The sequence below is a fragment of the Panulirus ornatus genome, chromosome 20 (assembly GCF_036320965.1).
Source record: "Panulirus ornatus isolate Po-2019 chromosome 20, ASM3632096v1, whole genome shotgun sequence".
Taxonomy (NCBI): Eukaryota; Metazoa; Arthropoda; class Malacostraca; order Decapoda; family Palinuridae; genus Panulirus; species Panulirus ornatus.
In genome coordinates, this window is record NC_092243.1 from 2,078,922 (window position 1) to 2,097,500 (window position 18,579).

The 18,579-nt window shown below is 43.3% G+C and overlaps 1 protein-coding gene and 2 non-coding genes across 3 annotated transcripts in view; all 3 read right to left on the minus strand.

The window, feature by feature from the left end:
* LOC139755851 (uncharacterized) overlaps positions 1-10,552 on the minus strand; it is a 33,589-nt gene extending 23,037 nt beyond the window's left edge. The window contains exons 1-2 of the mRNA XM_071674469.1: positions 7,402-10,552; positions 2,020-2,156 (exon numbers count right to left, since the gene is read on the minus strand). Of these exons, the coding sequence (XP_071530570.1) occupies positions 2,020-2,156; positions 7,402-7,545 (281 nt within the window). The 5' untranslated portion in view covers positions 7,546-10,552. The remainder of the gene's footprint in view (positions 1-2,019; positions 2,157-7,401) is intronic.
* A 2,062-nt stretch (positions 10,553-12,614) lies between these two features.
* TRNAP-UGG (transfer RNA proline (anticodon UGG)) lies at positions 12,615-12,686 on the minus strand. The gene has a single exon. It is a non-coding gene; the product is annotated as a tRNA-Pro (tRNA).
* A 975-nt stretch (positions 12,687-13,661) lies between these two features.
* On the minus strand, positions 13,662-13,733 carry TRNAP-UGG (transfer RNA proline (anticodon UGG)). Its single transcript has one exon. It is a non-coding gene; the product is annotated as a tRNA-Pro (tRNA).
* Between the last annotated feature and the right edge of the window lie 4,846 nt (positions 13,734-18,579).

Genomic DNA, 18,579 nt, shown 5'->3' on the forward strand with positions numbered 1-18,579 from the left:
ACACTCCGAACATATATATATTGGTCGTAAATTTGTCGTATACTAAAGACATATCCACAGTTAGGACGGCTGCATCACCGGCATTCAGGACAAGGGCTCTGCTGAAGTTAGGTTTATGGAGCGAAAGAATTTATGCATACTGAGTGACTGAAGTTAGGTATGTAGAGTGAAAGAAGTCAGGTATGTGGAATGACTGAAACTAGGTGTATGGCGCAAATGATGTTAGGGTTTGTGGGGTGAATGAGATTAGGTGTATAGAGTGAACGAAGTTATGCATATGGAATGAATGACGTACGGTGTATGGAGTGAATGAAGTTACGCAGATGGAGCGAGCGAATGCCTTCAAGATTGTGGTTTACGTTAGATTAGAAGAAATTCGTCATTTTATCGATTTCTTTTAAAGATGAGCTCTCTCTCTCTCTCTCTCTCTCTCTCTCTCTCTCTCTCTCTCTCTCTCTCTCTCTCTCTCTCTCTCTCTCTCTCTCTCTCTCGTGGAAACGTGTAATTTTTGGCTTCACGTGTGTGTGTGTGTGTGTGTGTGTGTGTGTGTGTGTGTGTGTGTGTGAAGGTTGAGTGAGTGAGAAAGTAAGCTAGTATGAGCGAGAATGAGTATGTGTTAGATTGCTCAAGCATGACCAGCTGTCACACTGGGCGTGTGATCCACCCTAACGTGGCGATCAACTTCACCAGAGTTCCCACCACAGTTCAGACGAACAAATGTTTGACTTCTCTCCCACCAGTTCATTCAAACTAGAAACATAAATAACGTGAAAAAAATGAAACACTCATAGATTTCCCATTAATACTGTTTCAAGCTCACAGTATTCCCAACGCACAGTATTCCCAACTGACGATATTTCCAGCCCACAATATTCCCAAATCATACTTTCCTCGTCTCACAATATTGTCACGTCACAAGGTGAGCATAAGACATTCTTCAGCTTCCAGGGGCCCTCACCCCCGCTGTCTTGGTATTACCATAACAAAAACAGGAAAAGATTCAACAAAGGAGGTTACCATACGAACGATTTATACACCAGGTACCAAGTTCCTCACATTAATCACCTACTCTATCTACCAGGGCAAATATTGGAGCATTATTTGCATATTGATGACATGGCGGAGAATATTGATGAACGTCTGGTGGGTGAAGATTGCATCAGTGAGGTAGGTGAAGGTGGCCTGGCGCGCCCCCGGCTCAGCACAAATGACAAATAGCAACGGAGGGGCAGCAGTGAAGGCACCGTTACACTGCCTTCAATTCCGTGACAACTTCACTGTTGATTCGAACAGTGTTCTTTTACGTATTATGTTCACTGTTGACGGACACTAAAGTGGTAAGTCACCTACAGTTCGCAGTGAAATGTCTCTTACCAATTCAGAATCTCGAACCAATGACCCGAGATTTTCAAACACGACTGAAAACACGTCACACCCAGACTAGATCTCTGAGACGTCCCAGTTTCATCAATTAGTTTTAGATAATTTCAAAAATCAGACAACCAAAGGATCCTGTATGTCTCCCCCGGCCACCACACGCTGCATCACCTCTCTATGTAACGTTAAATTCATTTCAGCTTCACAAAAATCACATAACATTAATCGTATATTAGACACAGAACATATTTCATGGAATGAATTGCATTCACCATGAATACAATATATAAAACTCACATCATACTCAATAAACAGTATATCTATCAATTCTTTCACTCGCTTAAGACACAAAAAGGCTTTGGCTCCGCATAGTATCGACAGATTGCAATGGTACACTCACTCTCTGAATCACTCTACACTCAAATCCGTACACTTAAAGCACAATGTTTAGTCATCCTATATAAAACGTAACACTGGGACGCATCCTTCCTACATTAAAAGTAACACTGGGACACATCCTCCCTACATAAACTACAACACCCAACAGTTCTACGTATAATAAACCACAACAGTCAACCATGCTTACATAAACCACAACATGCAACATAAACCACGACACCTGCAGTGTACCACAAGACTCACCCTCCGGGAACGCTGATGAACCCCCTGGGGCCGGCGGCCACGTACACACCCTGGCGACTGAGGTGCTGAAGGTCGTCTATGGAGGTGCCCGTGTTGGGGGTGTGGATGCTGCGGACTGCACCCCATACCGGGTCCACCTGTGGTGGGGAGAGAGAGAGAGAGAGAGAGGCGGGGAAGTTAGTGTGGTGGTGGTGGTGGTGGATGGTTGTGGCTGGCCCTGTGGTTGTCTTGGTTGATGAGGTTGATGTTGATCTGGATTGCTACTGCATCAGTTGATGTCTTTCTTTTATGCAGGCGACATGGTCTGGGGAAAGTTATATCCTGATCAAGGTCATGTTGATGGGAAGGTAAGGTAATGAGTATCAAGATGAGAGATATGGAACTCCTGATCAGAACAGAGAAAGACAAACTTGCTTCATGCCATCTTATTTGTTGATGGGTTGTTGTTGTTCTGTTGTTGCCGCTTTGGTTTACGTCTTGTGGTTGTATCTGTTTTGGAATTTATTTGTTTTGGTTAATCTTTTCATAGTCCACCTTTTGGTTGTTGCTGCATTTGTTGTCTGTTGCTTTGGTTGAATTGTTGTTGTTAGACAAATTGCCTTGTTTTTTGGCAATTTTTGTCATTATATTATAAAGTCTTATAGAATTAGTAGATGTATCATTGTAAAAGGCTGAGACACTCAGCGCTTCCCAGGAAAATTGTGGACACCCAAAAATCCCAAGGAAAACTTTGGACACCTAGCGACGCCCATGAAAACTTGGTAAGGGCATCATAATTATGTCCTCACTCAGGCGTCCATGAGGCGACAGGCTGTATGAGGGAGATAAGTGTCTTAGCTGGAGTGTGAGGGAAGGCCATGGGGTATTATGAGTAGTCAAGCAGACCAGAGAGGCTGGCGTGGTGTCAGGAGAGAGGCGAGGGAGAGGGGAGAGTGTCAGCCAGCCCTCGGGAAAGAGGGTTGGTGTCAGCACAGTCAAGAGGATGAGGTAATCAGCCCGCTGACAAGGTAAATAGTGTGGTATTTGTCTAACCAGGCGAGGATGGGGTAGCTCGGTCAGACAGCAAGGGCTCGACGGTACCTCAACCAAATGATGAGGGGCGCTACCTCAACCAGAGGACAAGATGAGGTAACTCAGTGAAGTGATAAGTGGTGGTACGTCAGGCAGACAATATGCTGAAGCACACATGGCAAAAAAAGTATCTTCCCTGATAGTTCCGATGAATTTCGAATTGATCAGTTCGATTCGTGTGGTGACGGTAGGTGTTGGTGAGCTGAAATTTGAGACAAATTTCCTAATAATCATTGCAGCCCCACTACATAGTCATATCCATCGGGATATGAAATTGATATAACATTCAATAAGGCGAATGACAAGAAATGTCTCTAGCAATCGATCCATGACAACATCTCGGAAGCAGCGTTGCCAGTGTGAGGCCTAGACCAAATAGGCATTTCTCAAAATCCTTCGTCCGTATTGTCACATCATATCACACAAAAAATGATAAGATACTTTTTTTAACCATATGTACGTCCCTCCACCAGACGAATGTGGAGTGGCGAAGATATTCCTCCACCAGACGAAGGTGCAGTGGTGGAGAGGATGGAAGATATGATCACCACAGCGTGGCACCCTGGGAGAGAGAGAGACGGCTCCTCTGTCTTGACATTTAAGAGGACACACTTTTCCCACTTACCGTTCGTCTCAGTGGTCGTAACAACTATGGATATTGAAGGTTCCCCTCGTCTAGTTCTTTTGCTGACTGTCCCTAAACCTCTCAGTCCTGTGTGTGTGTGTGTGTGTGTGTGTGTGTGTGTGTGTGTGTGTGTGTGTGTGTGTGTGTGTGTGTGTGTGTGTTCAGTATAGTTCTGCCAGCACTAGGCAGGCTGCCCTTACTGACTGGCCATCATGCATCTCACTCACAACGCAACTCGATACATTCCTACACGCCATCACCTTCCCCGTCCACTCCACTCACTCCTTCCATCTCTGTCCGGCTTCATATTTTTCTGATCTTCATCACATTCATATGTGTCAACCACATTATCATTTCAGTTAGATTTCCCTCTATATACTGAACCATCTCATAATTGCAACGCTCTTTTTTTTTTCTAACAATTCCATCTCCTCCCCATATATGTCCTCTCTCTCTCTCTCTCTCTCTCTCTCTCTCTCTCTCTCTCTCTCTCTCTCTCTCTCTCTCTCTCTCTCTCTCTCTCTCTCTCTCTCTCTCTCTCTCTCTCTCTCTCTCTCTCTCTCTCTCTCTCTCTGTCCAGTGCTGAGTGCACGACTAAATCGTAAAACTTCGTCTTCGTGAACATGTTCTTCTCTCCTTTTCATCTCATTTACTTGTTCCATTTCCATTCACACGTTGTCGGATATTTCAGCGTCCACTGTCCTGGCTTTTGAAGAAATACTTTCTAGATATCTGTTATCTCACTCTTTCTGTATCTGTAACCCCTTCTCTATCTCTGTCCCCTTTCTTATCGTTCACTCCTTCTCGATCCCTAAGTCCTTTTCAATCTCTAACTCCTTCTCATATACCACCACTTTCCAATTACTATCATTCTCCTTCGCCAGCCTTTCTGTGCACTCTCCTCCTGATTCCTTCACAGAGTCCTTCAGTTCCTTTGCAGTTTACACCCATTCGTAAGGTATCCTGTCCCTGCAATATCCTGACACTACATCCTACATCCGTCTTCTGTTACCTCTAATGACCTAACTTCTCCCTCTCTTTAGACGTGGAATTGCCAGATGATCAAAGGAAACACCTCCCCTGCCTCAGCCTTAACCAAAGAACACTAATGGCTTTGCCGTCACTCAAGAGAAAAAGAAAAGTCCTTCTACATTTTTCTTTTCAATGAACTGCTGTCCTCAGCACCTTCAGCACATTCTTTGATACCTTCCTGCCAGATCTGTTGGACAAACACTCATGAGAATTCCCTTAAGTTGTCTATCCAGTGGCACACATTTCATCAACACGACAATGTTTCTCAAAACATCCATCTTCTTTTCCCTGACTCTGACAGACTTCCTAACCTTCTCTCTTATAGTTTAGAAACCTATATCTCCTATGATTCCTCGCAATCCTGAACACCTTAGTTAGTGATGGAAGGTGAGTCGTCCGCGTTCCTTCATTATCTAGTACGTCATCAAGCCCCTCACTACCCCCTAAAGGACACAGTATGAAAGCTTCAGTGGTCCAGCGTATGTCTCCGACGTGTCTTGTGTCACCTTATCTACTCCAGTTTTCTCACCACACATCCTCCTCCGCCTCCTTGAATAACAGAATGCTATTAGCTTTCACTATAACATTCCCACCGCCCGTCATAACTCTCACGGCAGCTCCCCTCCGTAACTCTTCCTTCACGGTACATCTCTACAACCTGTGCGCAAAACCATCACTACTACCTCCCTCTGTATAACCTTCACTTACAACTCTCTGCTGCTTGCCATACAACCTGCCTCTAAGCATTCCTCTTGCTACTTCACCTGGAGTAAGTCTCTACAACCAGTCCTAACACAACGCCAGTTACAACAATCCCTCATATGAATTATCTCCTCTCCATCTTTCCCCTATAGCCACTCTCTACAACCTCTCGCCTACAACTTACCCATAACCTAGCTTACAACCTCTTTCTAAAAGCTCTTCCCACAGTCTCACCTTGTAACTTCCCTTCATAACTTTTCCCCACAACATCGCTATTGGACTTCTCGCATAACTTTCCCTTAAAACGTTTCCCAAGAATTTTTTAAACTTCTCATTACAATCCCCGTCCACAACATGCCCTTAAAACCTCTTCTACAAACATCTAAACAACCTCTCTCTCTCTCTCTCTCTCTCTCTCTCTCTCTCTCTCTCTCTCTCTCTCTCTCTCTCTCTCTCTCTCTCTCTCTCTCTCTCTCTCCATTACAGCCACTCCTTACAAATTTCAGCAAAACAATATCTCCATTCATTATCATTTCCCTACAACCTTCACTTACAACCTGGTCCAAAACCATCTCCCGATTTAGTTTGTCATGGCCTGAGGTTCGTCCTCCCAGCACCGTCATGTTTCACCCAGCAGCTCTCAGTCTCCTCCTCCTCCTCTGGTCGGTGCTGTAAATCAATAGCTGGGTCGTTTACCTTCCTCTCCAACAATAGCAACAGTACGATCATACACACACACACACACACACACACACACACCAACAATAGCAACAGTACGATCATACACACACACACACACACACACACACACACACACACACACACACACACACACACACAACCACAGACACGCATACAACGTGGCAAACCTGATAACATGCAAATATACTGACGGTCATACGCCATAGCCAACACACACACACACACACACACACACACACACACACACACACACACACACATGAATGTGCGAACGCGATCAGCAGAATTGAAATACAGAAAAGCAAGCGAACTCCACAGAAGCCACATATGAAGGTGTGGAGGCGACATACTCGAGTTCAGTTGTGAGAAATAATAAATTTGTTTTGTTTACTAATATATAGTTTACTGATGGTATCAGATGACATGGGGATAAAACCCCAAGAGAGATACCATCTCTCCTGGTCCTCCCCACCACCTGTCTCTCTATCTAATCTTTTTTATATCCGTCTGTATACCTGAACATGCACTCTCACATTATTCTTTAGTGTGGGTTTCTGTATGTCTGGTTGGCTGTAGGTTAGGTTAAGTACTGAGTTCTGCCCTGAGAATTTTTACAAGTATTTAGGGGAGGTTATTGAACATAGATATTTGAAACTCATTCCAATAATCTTAACCTCTTTAACACAGCGGTACAGCCCTTGAACACGGCGGTACGATCCTTGGTTATCAAGACCTTACATTTTACCTGAATCTTAAGGGCCAGGTCAAAGGTCATGCCATCGTTCAACTACTATTTCGGAAAGAAACATTCTAAGACTAACAAATACCCGTAGGCCAACAGCCCTGGGAAATCCTGACTCGAAGATTATAAATTTAGCGGAAGAATTTAATCTGTGCCAAATTAGATTATATCTCACGAGAAGTATTTTACGTTCAGAAAAAAATCCATTGCAAATTGTGATAACATGATAAAGGAAGATTTACGGTGTACTGGTATGCATATTATAGAAGCCATCATGAAAACTGTAAGTTCAAGAATTTAATGAAGTTACTAATTTCCAATAATGATATATATATTAAGCTTAATTCTCACTCCAGGAGTCCCTTCTATCTTTATGACTCTCTCACAACCTTCACTTCTCACACTCGATGATTCTCACTCATACGATTCCATTACTTCAACTGTTACTGCTTACAACAGGAAGTTGTAGAACTCCCAAACAGAAGCTGCAACCACTTTCCCCACTAACCTTAGTAGTGACTTCGGAGAGCAGATTGTCGATGTTCTTGACGTACTTAGGATTAACGACCATGGAGACGCCCTTGTAGAAGGTGTCTCCACTCCTGTACATGTGGATCCTCTTGCCCTCTGGCATCTGCAGGTGGCGAGACATGGTGCTGGATGGGGAATCGTGGGTCGTTTTTGGCACTTGTGACTGAAGGATTCTGGTACCCCTCGAAGAAGCTTAAGCAGCTGCTACTACTCTGACGGGGGTTATGGTATTTGCCTAAGGACTTCAGGGATGTTTCACTGGGTTATGTTAGCTGCTGAAGGATCCTGAGGCGGCTACAAGAGGTTATGACAGCTGCCGCAGAGTGTTATGGTCTCTCTCAGGAGTTATGCTTGCTAATGAAGTATCGATATGCGTATCTGATATGCTTCAAAATGACTATGACAGTAGTCGAAAGTCTTTAACTTGCCTGAAAGAAGTTTTGATAACTAATGAAGGACTTCAGATGTTTCAAAATGATTATAAGATCTTTTGAAGGTTCCTAGAGTGTCTTACATGGAATAGTATCAGCTCTTCAAAGGTCTGAGGATACCGTACAGTGGATACAAGACCTTTAAAAGGCTCCAGACCACTTTAAAAAATTAACAGCTACTGTTACAGGAGTAAAAGTGTCAAGAGTAATCATGATGATTGCCAGCGAAATATGTTGTAACTGAAGGTGTGGAGAAGGTATGAGGAAAAGTCGGATATTCCATAAAATCAAAAGTATTGATATGATTGAGGTCTTAATGATTCTTACCAGTATGTGAAAGAAGTGACCTCTCAGTGCCTCTGATTAAGTGTTATATTCAAACTCTTTTACATCGCACGTTAAAACGGAACTCATAAACAATCGGTTTTGATTTGAATGTTCCGGGAACCACTGGCTTAGCCCTTTGCGGCCACATCTGTTTCATTCCCTTCACAACACAGACACACACTTTGTATACAGATCATCACATTTGTTCATGGCAGAAATCTTTTCATGTTCTTCTGCCGTGGCGTGTTCTTCAAGAAGATGCGAAAGATCTGTAATAACCACAAGGACGTAATGTACCGCACTAATGCCACTCTATTCTTAGAGACACTGTTTTCTTATTCTTTGTTGTTTCAGTATTTATTGTGACAATCTCCACAAAATCAATTTACACTGTGGATTTACATCAACGCTGGACCTGTGGCATTATTCTCTCTCCAGTAAGACAGTCTTAACAATGAACTAAATCAAGGTTTCGGACAGGGTCTTGTAGACAAGCACCTGAGGAAACCCAAACGAAGAGGGATTCTCCCTCACAAGCCAAACACACCGAGTCAACACTTTTTGATAGATACCTGTGTTTGACCTTCGACACCCCAGACACCGTTGCTGCTGGGCCAGACGACACGAGAACACCCCTGCTGCTGGACCAGCCACCCATGCTACTGTACCAGACGACACGAGTCGAAGGAGAACATACACTCGCATAAAAAAGGGCGAATTCTACCTCAAAGTTGGTAAAGTTTCAGGGGAAGTTTCTGCGTCACTGTTTCTGACTGAACTGTCACTCTGTCCCACAATTGCTAATCCGTTCCTCATCTTCCTCGTCCATGTTGTCCAGAGGTCTATATGTGTTGCCGGTACCGATGCCGCAGACAACAATATGTTGCCAATATGGTGAATATTGCTGTTGTTGATATGAACCAGAAGTCACTAATTATGCTCCGTTCAATATCGTTCCTGTCCATATGGTTCCTACTGCTCAAGGTTATTTTGATCAATATTGCCAACGTAGTCTAGATTGATACTTACAACGGCGCCTTGATCAATATCACTCTCTCTGTTGATCAATAAAGCCAACAGTGTCTTGTTCAGTCTAGCCAACGGTGTCTTGATCAATTCCGTCAACAGTTATACCTTAATCGACACCGGGATTTCACCAAACGTTAACAGTATCGAGCCCCTTTATGTCCTCTGTTGTTTGCTCGTGAGATACCACTAAAGATATCTTGGACGAATTTGTAGATTCAGCTTACTGTATTTTGAGAATCGCCTCTGAGATCACTGTGGGGGTTCATTAGACACTGAGGCGTCCCTGGGCTCAGCTGCCTTCCTCACTGTACGTTCTTAATGTCTCTACGAACGTATCAAGTTTATGTAAGTCCTATGTAAGTCTTATTTTTCAGAAAGTGTTCAAATGCTGGTAATGCAGAGCAACAAAAAACTTGCCGATACACAGTAATCATAATCCATTTAAACCAATCATCTAATCGGTGCAATTTTAGCATTGCTTTTCTAACTTTTAGGATATAGATTAATCTGTTTATCGATCTGTCCGAATCTAGGATCGTTCATATGCCTTAAAGCTGAACATGTTCAGCCCTGACACCTTCCAGCCCGTCCAAATCATTTTTCACTTGATCTAGCGGTTCTTTTACCGTCTTTATCCGCCATAGATTTTATGTCCTTTTGATAGTCGTTGCCCCGCAACGACGTCATTAAGGTTGGGCCTTAATGACTCTCAGTTCATGGTCTTTCCTTGGACGTATAATGTGTCATGTTCCATCCTTATAATGAGGGACAGCTTGGCCTTCCCTGAAAGAGAACGAAACGTAGTGTTCACCTTGAGTGAACTGTCTCCATCACTTTGTATAGGATTAAGTTACTGATGATCATGGAATAACGTCCGAAAGACTATTAGATTCCTTTTATTTGTTCTTCATGATTCACTCAATCCGTTTTGCATTTTTTTTCATCATTCATCTCTGTGTCAGTAGTTACTGTGTCCATTCATAAAGGATTTCCCTTTAATAACACTATGTGAGTAATTATTCTCTCGTCACCGCAACACATGCCCATATCTTCCAGTGTTCCACACGTCGGTGTTGCCTGGAGTCACCATAAGACACGTGTGTATGTTCCATGTAATCCATCGCATCAGAGATAACTGCTCTTCATCACGGAACCTTAGTGTATGGAGTTGTTCTCACGACCGACATCACAACGTATGTTCACCTCTCCTTGTTCACCATATAACAGAGGCCACATCAGGAGGTGTGTACAGGAGAGATACACACACGCACACACACACGCGCACACTTCCCCTCCTGTACTAAAACTTTCCTTACGACAACACCGCCACGATATCACTGAGCATGAGGGCCTCTCTGCTGGCACCGCCACCACCCGTCCCCCCCCCACTCACCACCACCACCACCACTTACACATAGGTCCGTTTTCCTCCATCAGTTTACACACTCAACTTAACCAAGAGTAAAAGTTTATTCCTCTATCTAAATGTCAAAACTTATTTCTATCCATTTTCCTAATAAATGCTTAAGGTTTGGGTAGATCATACTTCACTATATAAAAGTTCGTCAACGTAAGAACATGAATTATTATGTTCAATAGTTTTTTTCTTCTTTTTCTGACGTAGATACCAGCTATGATTCACTGAGGTGAATTATAAGATTCTTGAGACATTTGTATCATCCCCGAATCTTCTGAATCATTCATATACACTTCAGACTGCATGGATCAGGAGAATGACTTTAGAATACTTTATTGGAAAAGTTTCTGAGGGTTGTGAGTTAGTTAGGTTGCGACTCCTGGTAACTACCCAGCAGGACCACCTGTAAACAGAAACACCTGCCCGTTGCCATGTGACGTCATACCCGGGTCGCCACCATTCAAGGCCTTCACCACACGAGCAATCTTAGTCCTAAATCTTTTTATTTATTCATTTGCTATCTGTCAGTCACTGCTCTAGTTTTATGCTCCCCTTTACTTTGTTAATGTCCCTCTACACAAAGCATCACTCTCGAGTATAGTGTTTACGTTCTTGCCAGCGTATTTCCGGCCATAAATCCAATTGGTTGTGTTGTTATCTTGATCTTTTCATACACACACACAGATGATGTACAATAGGAGTTGTTCATTCATACATATAGAATTAGATAGCTCAAATCCTATCAGATTAGTCTATCGATCGGTTTAGATACAGAGCATCACCTCTCTTGCCGCATTCTAGCACCAGATGTCGCAATCGATTTTTTTGGGTACAAAGCATATTATTTATGTCCTTACGTTCAATGGGATACAAACTTGTACATCCTGTGAGGCCAAAGTGCTTTCCTCTCTGGGTTACAAGTTAAGGTCGCGTGTTGTTGGTGTTGACCAGCTGCTGTATATAGTCTGTAATGCATCTATATTGATCTTTATTTATAGCGTGACGTGAAGAATAACTTTTCTTTTCATGACTCTTTCTAACTTCAATAGACTTTATTACTTTTCTTTGTTGATTTCCTGCAGTTACCAGTTCTTAACCTATACCTGAAGAGAATAGATAAGAAAAAGTGAATATAAAGAGAGGTGAGAGAAAGAAAAGAGATCTGGGTTACCCTACATGGTTACACTTGACTCTGGGTATGTAGGCAAGCTGGGGTATGACTATACCTTCGTCAGTTGAACTACTGTGAGACATCTAGTTTACGTTCGTGTCTTCGGCAGTGTTCGTGACGATCGTGGACACGAATCTCGATATGCATAGATTTAGTTTACTTTTTTGTTTCTTTCTATTTCCAGGACCATCATCGAAGTCGACTGTACACTGTGGACTCACTTCTTTGATCTCAGATATACACTTAATACAGTACTTGGGGGACAGCATTTTACAGTAGAGTTCGAAGGTACAAAGAAATGGGGATTTTGAATATATATATATATATATATATATATATATATATATATATATATATATATATATATATATGTGTGTGTGTGTGTGTGTGTGTGTGTGTTTGTGCATTGATAATGAGTGAAGTTTTCTTATTCTGAATACATCCACCTTCCAGTCAGAAGGCAAGTTTGAAGATGTACTGAGCCGTCTCATGATCACATGACGTGTTCAGAATACGCGCCGTGTGAGTGTCTCTCACACCCGTCACCCTGTTGTGATCTCTGCTCTGTTGATATGCTGATAACGAGAGATGTCTATAACTCCTGTTGTTGTTCTCTGGTAAATAGCCTCGTGATGTATATATCTGCATACGTACCCTGCCGCATGAGTTCTTCTTCACTCTCCTTCATTCCACTTTCAATTCTCCTCTTCCTTACTCTCTCTCTCTCTATCTATCTATCTATCTATCTATCATTCTTTTCTCTCCCTGCTTTCGTTACTTTCACTCCTAAACAACGAATTACCACTAAATAACACGGGCCCGTCCGGGATTTGAACCCGGGACCTCCTGCACCCAAAGCAGGAATCATACCCCTAGACCAACGGGCCATTACATATATGAGTCCTTGTGTTGCTTGTTCATAAATGATCATGTGCGTGTATGTTTGTACGAATGTATTTTACCATTGCTTCTTGTGAGTTATGGGGAGAGTTTTGCGCTCGTGTTGCCCTGTCTCTTAACCTTGTATGTATATCTGCCATGTCTTTACTCCTTGTAGCATTCATGTATGTATGTAGGTATGTATGTATCTGTTTCGTATATATGTATATTTGTCTGTGTGAATGGTTGTTTATGCTTGTCAGAGAGAGAATTTGTTTACCACTGATGGACTGACCTTTGACCTAACCCTTATGGGTCAGATCAAACGTCAGGTTGTGACACTCAAGGACTGCACCATGATCATCAAGAGGTCAACATCACGAAATGTTTTCATCCAATCTTCAGAGTCTGTACCTCTGTTCTTAAACACATACAATAAATATATACGTTTGATTCAATGGTAAACTATGTATAGATTACATCAAAGATTATTTTTGTAAGATTTGAGAAGACAGACTCACATTCTGACCTACAATATAATGTTAAAGACAGCAATAACAGCATAGTAAAGCGACATATCAGCTTTCAACCAAAGTTAGAGTAATTTCAGGGTCACATAAGAACATTGTACGATGCTTGCATCTGGCTCATATCGCTTGACCTTCACCTACCGTGATCAACTCAGTTTATTGCAACACACTGGCGCCTCTGGGCATCCTCTTGGAGCAAGACCCCTGTTATCTTAACTTCCACTCTCCTCTTGTCTCACTCTCTCTTTCTCGCACTCTCACTTAAGTTCCTCTCTTACTCTCACTCTTTTCAGTTTTTGCCTCTCTCCACCTTTCTCTCTCTGACTTTCACTATCAATTACTCTCTCTCTCTCTCTCTCTCTCTCTCTCTCTCTCTCTCTCTCTCTCTCTCTCTCTCTCTCTCTCTCTCTCTCTCTCTCTCTCTCTCCGGATGAACATGAAAAAGCCATCAACGGGCCCGTCCGGGATTTGAACCCGGGACCTCCTGCACCCAAAGCAGGAATCATACCCCTAGACCAACGGGCCGCTGGAAGTTCTTTCCCTGTGTGCTGCTGCGTTACGTACGTACACCAGCTGCTTACCCTTCAGATGGTACGTGCTGGAGGTCTTCCTCTGGTCCGTACTGAGGGCCCTCCTCTGGTCCGTGCTGAGGGCCCTCCTCTGGTCCGTGCTGAGTGCCTCCTCTGGCCCGTACTGAGGGCCCTCCTCTGGTCCGTGCCGAGGGCCTTACTCTGGTCCGTGCTGAAGGTCTTCCTCTGAATCACGCCTCCATCAGCGTGTAGGTCGAGCATGATGACGGTGCCCGCCGCTGCCATCGTAAGACTTAAGAACAAAAGCGCCTTTACGGCCATTATGCAACGTTAGAGAAACAACGAATGACCACAATAAACCCTTTTTTCCTCATACGTAAAACTGGAACCAAATGTTATAATAATACACCTCGTGTGCACTCCAGATATTCCATTTTATTCTCTTTCCAGTAATTCCGGACCTCACCGAATAGAGTATCAAATCCTTTGATATGTTTAATGTGAATAAAACGAAAACGTTCTCTCTCCTCTTTACCTCAGACTATTAGAAATAAGAGGAATTATTTAATGATTAAAAATTTGTAATCCCTTTTACTGGCAACAGATGACAAGCGATTTGTTCCAGTTTTTTTTTTTTTTTTTTCAAAGCGGATTTCTCCGAACTACTTTTTTCGGTAATTAGACCTGAATGAAAGTATCCAACAGGTGTAAAACATTGTATGGGTGGCAGGTGGCACTTCCCCTCATTACGTAGACAAAAAAGTACATGATGCGACCCAGATAAATGGCTGTTTCCTTTATCAGGGTCGTAAATATCATTGCTTTCCGTTATCGCTGCTTTCATACGACATATTCTGATTAATCAAGTTTCCTGTTACATAATATTGACGAGTGTGTGAGTGTGTGTTTGTGTGTGTGTGTGTGTGTGTGTGTGTGTGTGTGTGTGTGTGTGTGTGTGTGTGTGTGTGTGTGTGTGTGTGAGTGTCTGTGTCTGTGTGTGCGTGTGTGTGTGTGTGTGTGTCTGTGTGTGTCTGTGTTACTGGGTGAGAGTTCTACACTCGTGTTACCCCGTCTCTTCACCATGTGTATACATATACCATGTCTTTATTCTTACGTATCTATACACACTCAAACACACGCCTCATGTGATGTGTAGAACATTGTTTATTTCAGTGATCGTATGAAAATGTAATCCATAAATGTAACTCCATCATGCAGTCTGAGTAGTTGATTTGCTCGTGTTGAGATGGATGCCTACAACCAGGATCAGGGAGGAATGTAACACAGTCACTGATACCTTGCAATCAAACTTGTCTTTTTTGCCGGTTTTTTTTTTTTTTGACACCAGAAAGTCAAACTTTAAACTGCCGACCAGTGAATATATTCTCGATGTTGTTTTCTTAGATACGTGAAGCGAGCAAGAGTCTGTGAGTCGTTTATCCTTATTGGGGTCAGGAAAGGTCAAGTAGTCTGACTATTTCATCCCAACACTTTAACTAGACTTCAAGATGATGATAGAGATGAGCTCTCCCGCCACCTAACTGGACTTAGTGAAATTGAAATGGATATATCCTCTCAAGTACGAGTCCAAAGATCAAAAGCCAGCTAGTCAGTAGCTCTCCAAACCAGCGAGGCCTGCAGGGTCCGACTCGGTTAGTATAAGACTTACTTCGCTAAAAGCTAATATGAACATTTACCCTCATCTTCTAATTTCCGCGAACCCACGTGTACTAAAAAGATTTTATTTATCGCAGACCAAATATTGGGATATACTGCCAACAGACTCATTGTATACGAACCGGATATATTTTCCATGCCTGGCCACGGTGGTATAACCAGCTCCCCTTCAGGATATGTCAGCAGTCAGTCATAGAACTCATGACAATGCAATCTTGAACTTGTAAAACTGATAAAGGAACGCAACTCTAAAATATAACATAACGAGCAAAGAGACAACCTTGAATCAACAGAAAAAAGAGAACATTACCTTGTGTCAACAGGACACGTAAAGACACAACCTTGAACTTACAACAAAGAAACACGACCCTCCATCATCAAAACAAAATGAGGACACACAAACTTGTATCAAAACAAGAAACAAAGCAACACTATCTTGAATTAAGATACAGATCAAGAAACACAATCTTGAAAATACAAAATTAATGAATACATCTGTGTAAACAAAAACAGATCAAGAGTAACGTTAGGAAGGAGAAGAGTGGAGGGCAAGACTTGACTGATAGACTACATTCTAAATCTTCCTGAGTGGGTCTGTCTCTCCATGTGAAGCCAGGAATATGAAATAAGAAATTGGGCGGAAGAGAAAGGAATACATGATGATCAGAGAGAGAGAGAGAGAGAGAGATGGTTACATGTGTTTCCTTGAAACCCTCAGAATAAGGACTACTTTTCTTGCTCAATAAGAATCTAGGATTGAAATGCTGTTTATGGGTGATTAAGTCCTGTAATTAAGCATTTAGATACTTTCATGTTTGAAAGACTTTTTTTTTTACTATTAGTTTTGGGTATATTGGTTATCTGTGGGTCATGGGAGCATAAGAATATGTTTCCCATGATCATTGCAAGTATACTATCCTTTCATTATGTCATATTTCAATTTCAAAACAAAAATTTTCGTGAAAAAAAAAAGTACCCTTCAATTTTTGGTATTACCTTTTAGTATTTTGACATTTTTCGCGACTGTTGAAGTGTGCGGCTACGACTGCCGGGTTGTGCTGTGGTTACAGGAGGCTTCTGAAGAGGCGCTAGGGAGGCAGGAGTGCCGCGGGCGTAGCCGTAGCTCCCTCCTTGTTACAGCAGCTGCTCCTGACGGGCGTAGGTGATGTCTCTCCCACGCGGGGCCTGCCGACGGCGGACGTCAGAGATGAGGCACCACAATGAACCCTGCAAGGAAGATAACACGTCAGGAGCCACGCTGGGACTTCTACTGACGAAGGAGACGCCTTAAGGGCGGTTCAAGTCTCGAGTCACATGGCCGAGACTTCAGGTATTGGAGTGGTACAATAAATGTCTTAGAGCGAGGCATCTGCCTGACTCCAGTGATGGCCGGGTATATACGAGGCAGGAAGATCAGGTCGTGCAAGCCTAGTGTCACATGCTCTCTCCATGCTGGTGGCCTTCCAGTAGCTCCTCTCATGGAAAAGGTCAGATCATCTGTAATAATCGAGTATGTATGTCACGGGTTAACACCCCAGGTGAGGCCGTAAGCTGGGCCACTGAACTCATTTCGCTGGGGATGACTAGGTCAGGTGAGGTCACCCGCTGTGGCCTTCCACCGAGTTTGGGGCGTCGTCAGTAAAGTGACACTTCGAGGAGGGAGAGTGGGTCACTACATTAAGAGAGAGAGAGAGAGAGAGAGAGAGAGAGAGAGAGAGAGAGAGAGAGAGAGAGAGAGAGAGAGAGAGAGAGAGAGAGGAGAGAGAGAGAGAGAGATGGTTACATGTGTTTCCTTGAAACCCTCAGAATAAGGACTACTTTTCTTGCTCAATAAGAATCTAGGATTGAAATGCTGTTTATGGGTGATTAAGTCCTGTAATTAAGCATTTAGATACTTTCATGTTTGAAAGACTTTTTTTTTTTTACTATTAGTTTTGGGTATATTGGTTATCTGTGGGTCATGGGAGCATAAGAATATGTTTCCCATGATCATTGCAAGTATACTATCCTTTCATTATGTCATATTTCAATTTCAAAACAAAAATTTTCGTGAAAAAAAAAGTACCTTCAATTTTTGGTATTACCTTTTAGTATTTTGACATTTTTCGCGACTGTTGAAGTGTGCGGCTACGACTGCCGGGTTGTGCTGTGGTTACAGGAGGCTTCTGAAGAGGCGCTAGGGAGGCAGGAGTGCCGCGGGCGTAGCCGTAGCTCCCTCCTTGTTACAGCAGCTGCTCCTGACGGGCGTAGGTGATGTCTCTCCCACGCCGGGCCTGCCGACGGCGGACGTCAGAGATGAGGCACCACAATGAACCCTGCAAGGAAGATAACACGTCAGGAGCCACGCTGGGACTTCTACTGACGAAGGAGACGCCTTAAGGGCGGTTCAAGTCTCGAGTCACATGGCCGAGACTTCAGGTATTGGAGTGGTACAATAAATGTCTTAGAGCGAGTCATCTGCCTGACTCCAGTGATGGCCGGGTATATACGAGGCAGGAAGATCAGGTCGTGCAAGCCTAGTGTCACATGCTCTCTCCATGCTAGTGGCCTTCCAGTAGCTCCTCTCATGGAAAAGGTCAGATCATCTGTAATAATCGAGTATGGATGTCACGGGTTAACACCCCAGGTGAGGCCGTAAGCTGGGCCACTGAACTCATTTCGCTGGGGATGACTAGGTCAGGTGAGGTCACCCGCTGTGGCCTTCCACCGAGTTTGGGGCGTCGTCAGTAAAGTGACACTTCGAGGAGGGAGAGTGGGTCAGAGAGAGAGAGAGAGAGAGAGAGAGAGAGAGAGAGAGAGAGAGAGAGAGAGAGAGAGAGAGAGAGAGAGAGAGATAATAATGAAAGTGACCTGAAATATATCTTTTCTTAAAGTCTGGAGCTTTACCGCCACAAACAATACACCTTGAACATTTTATCTAACCAGAATTGTGCAATGGTAAGACAATATACTTCTTGTTTTCCTCTGCAATTCTGACCATCTTCTCTCCCATTTTCTCTTTTCCCCACCTCCATTTTCTTTCACTCAATTTCTCTTTATTTTATCTTACGTGTAGGTTGCCATCCGCCCCCTCTTTGCTCCCCCTCCTCCTCCTCCTCCTCCCTTCCCCTCCCACTCCCCTCTGCCTCCCCCGGCGGCTTCCTCCTTCCTCTTCCGGTCTGCTG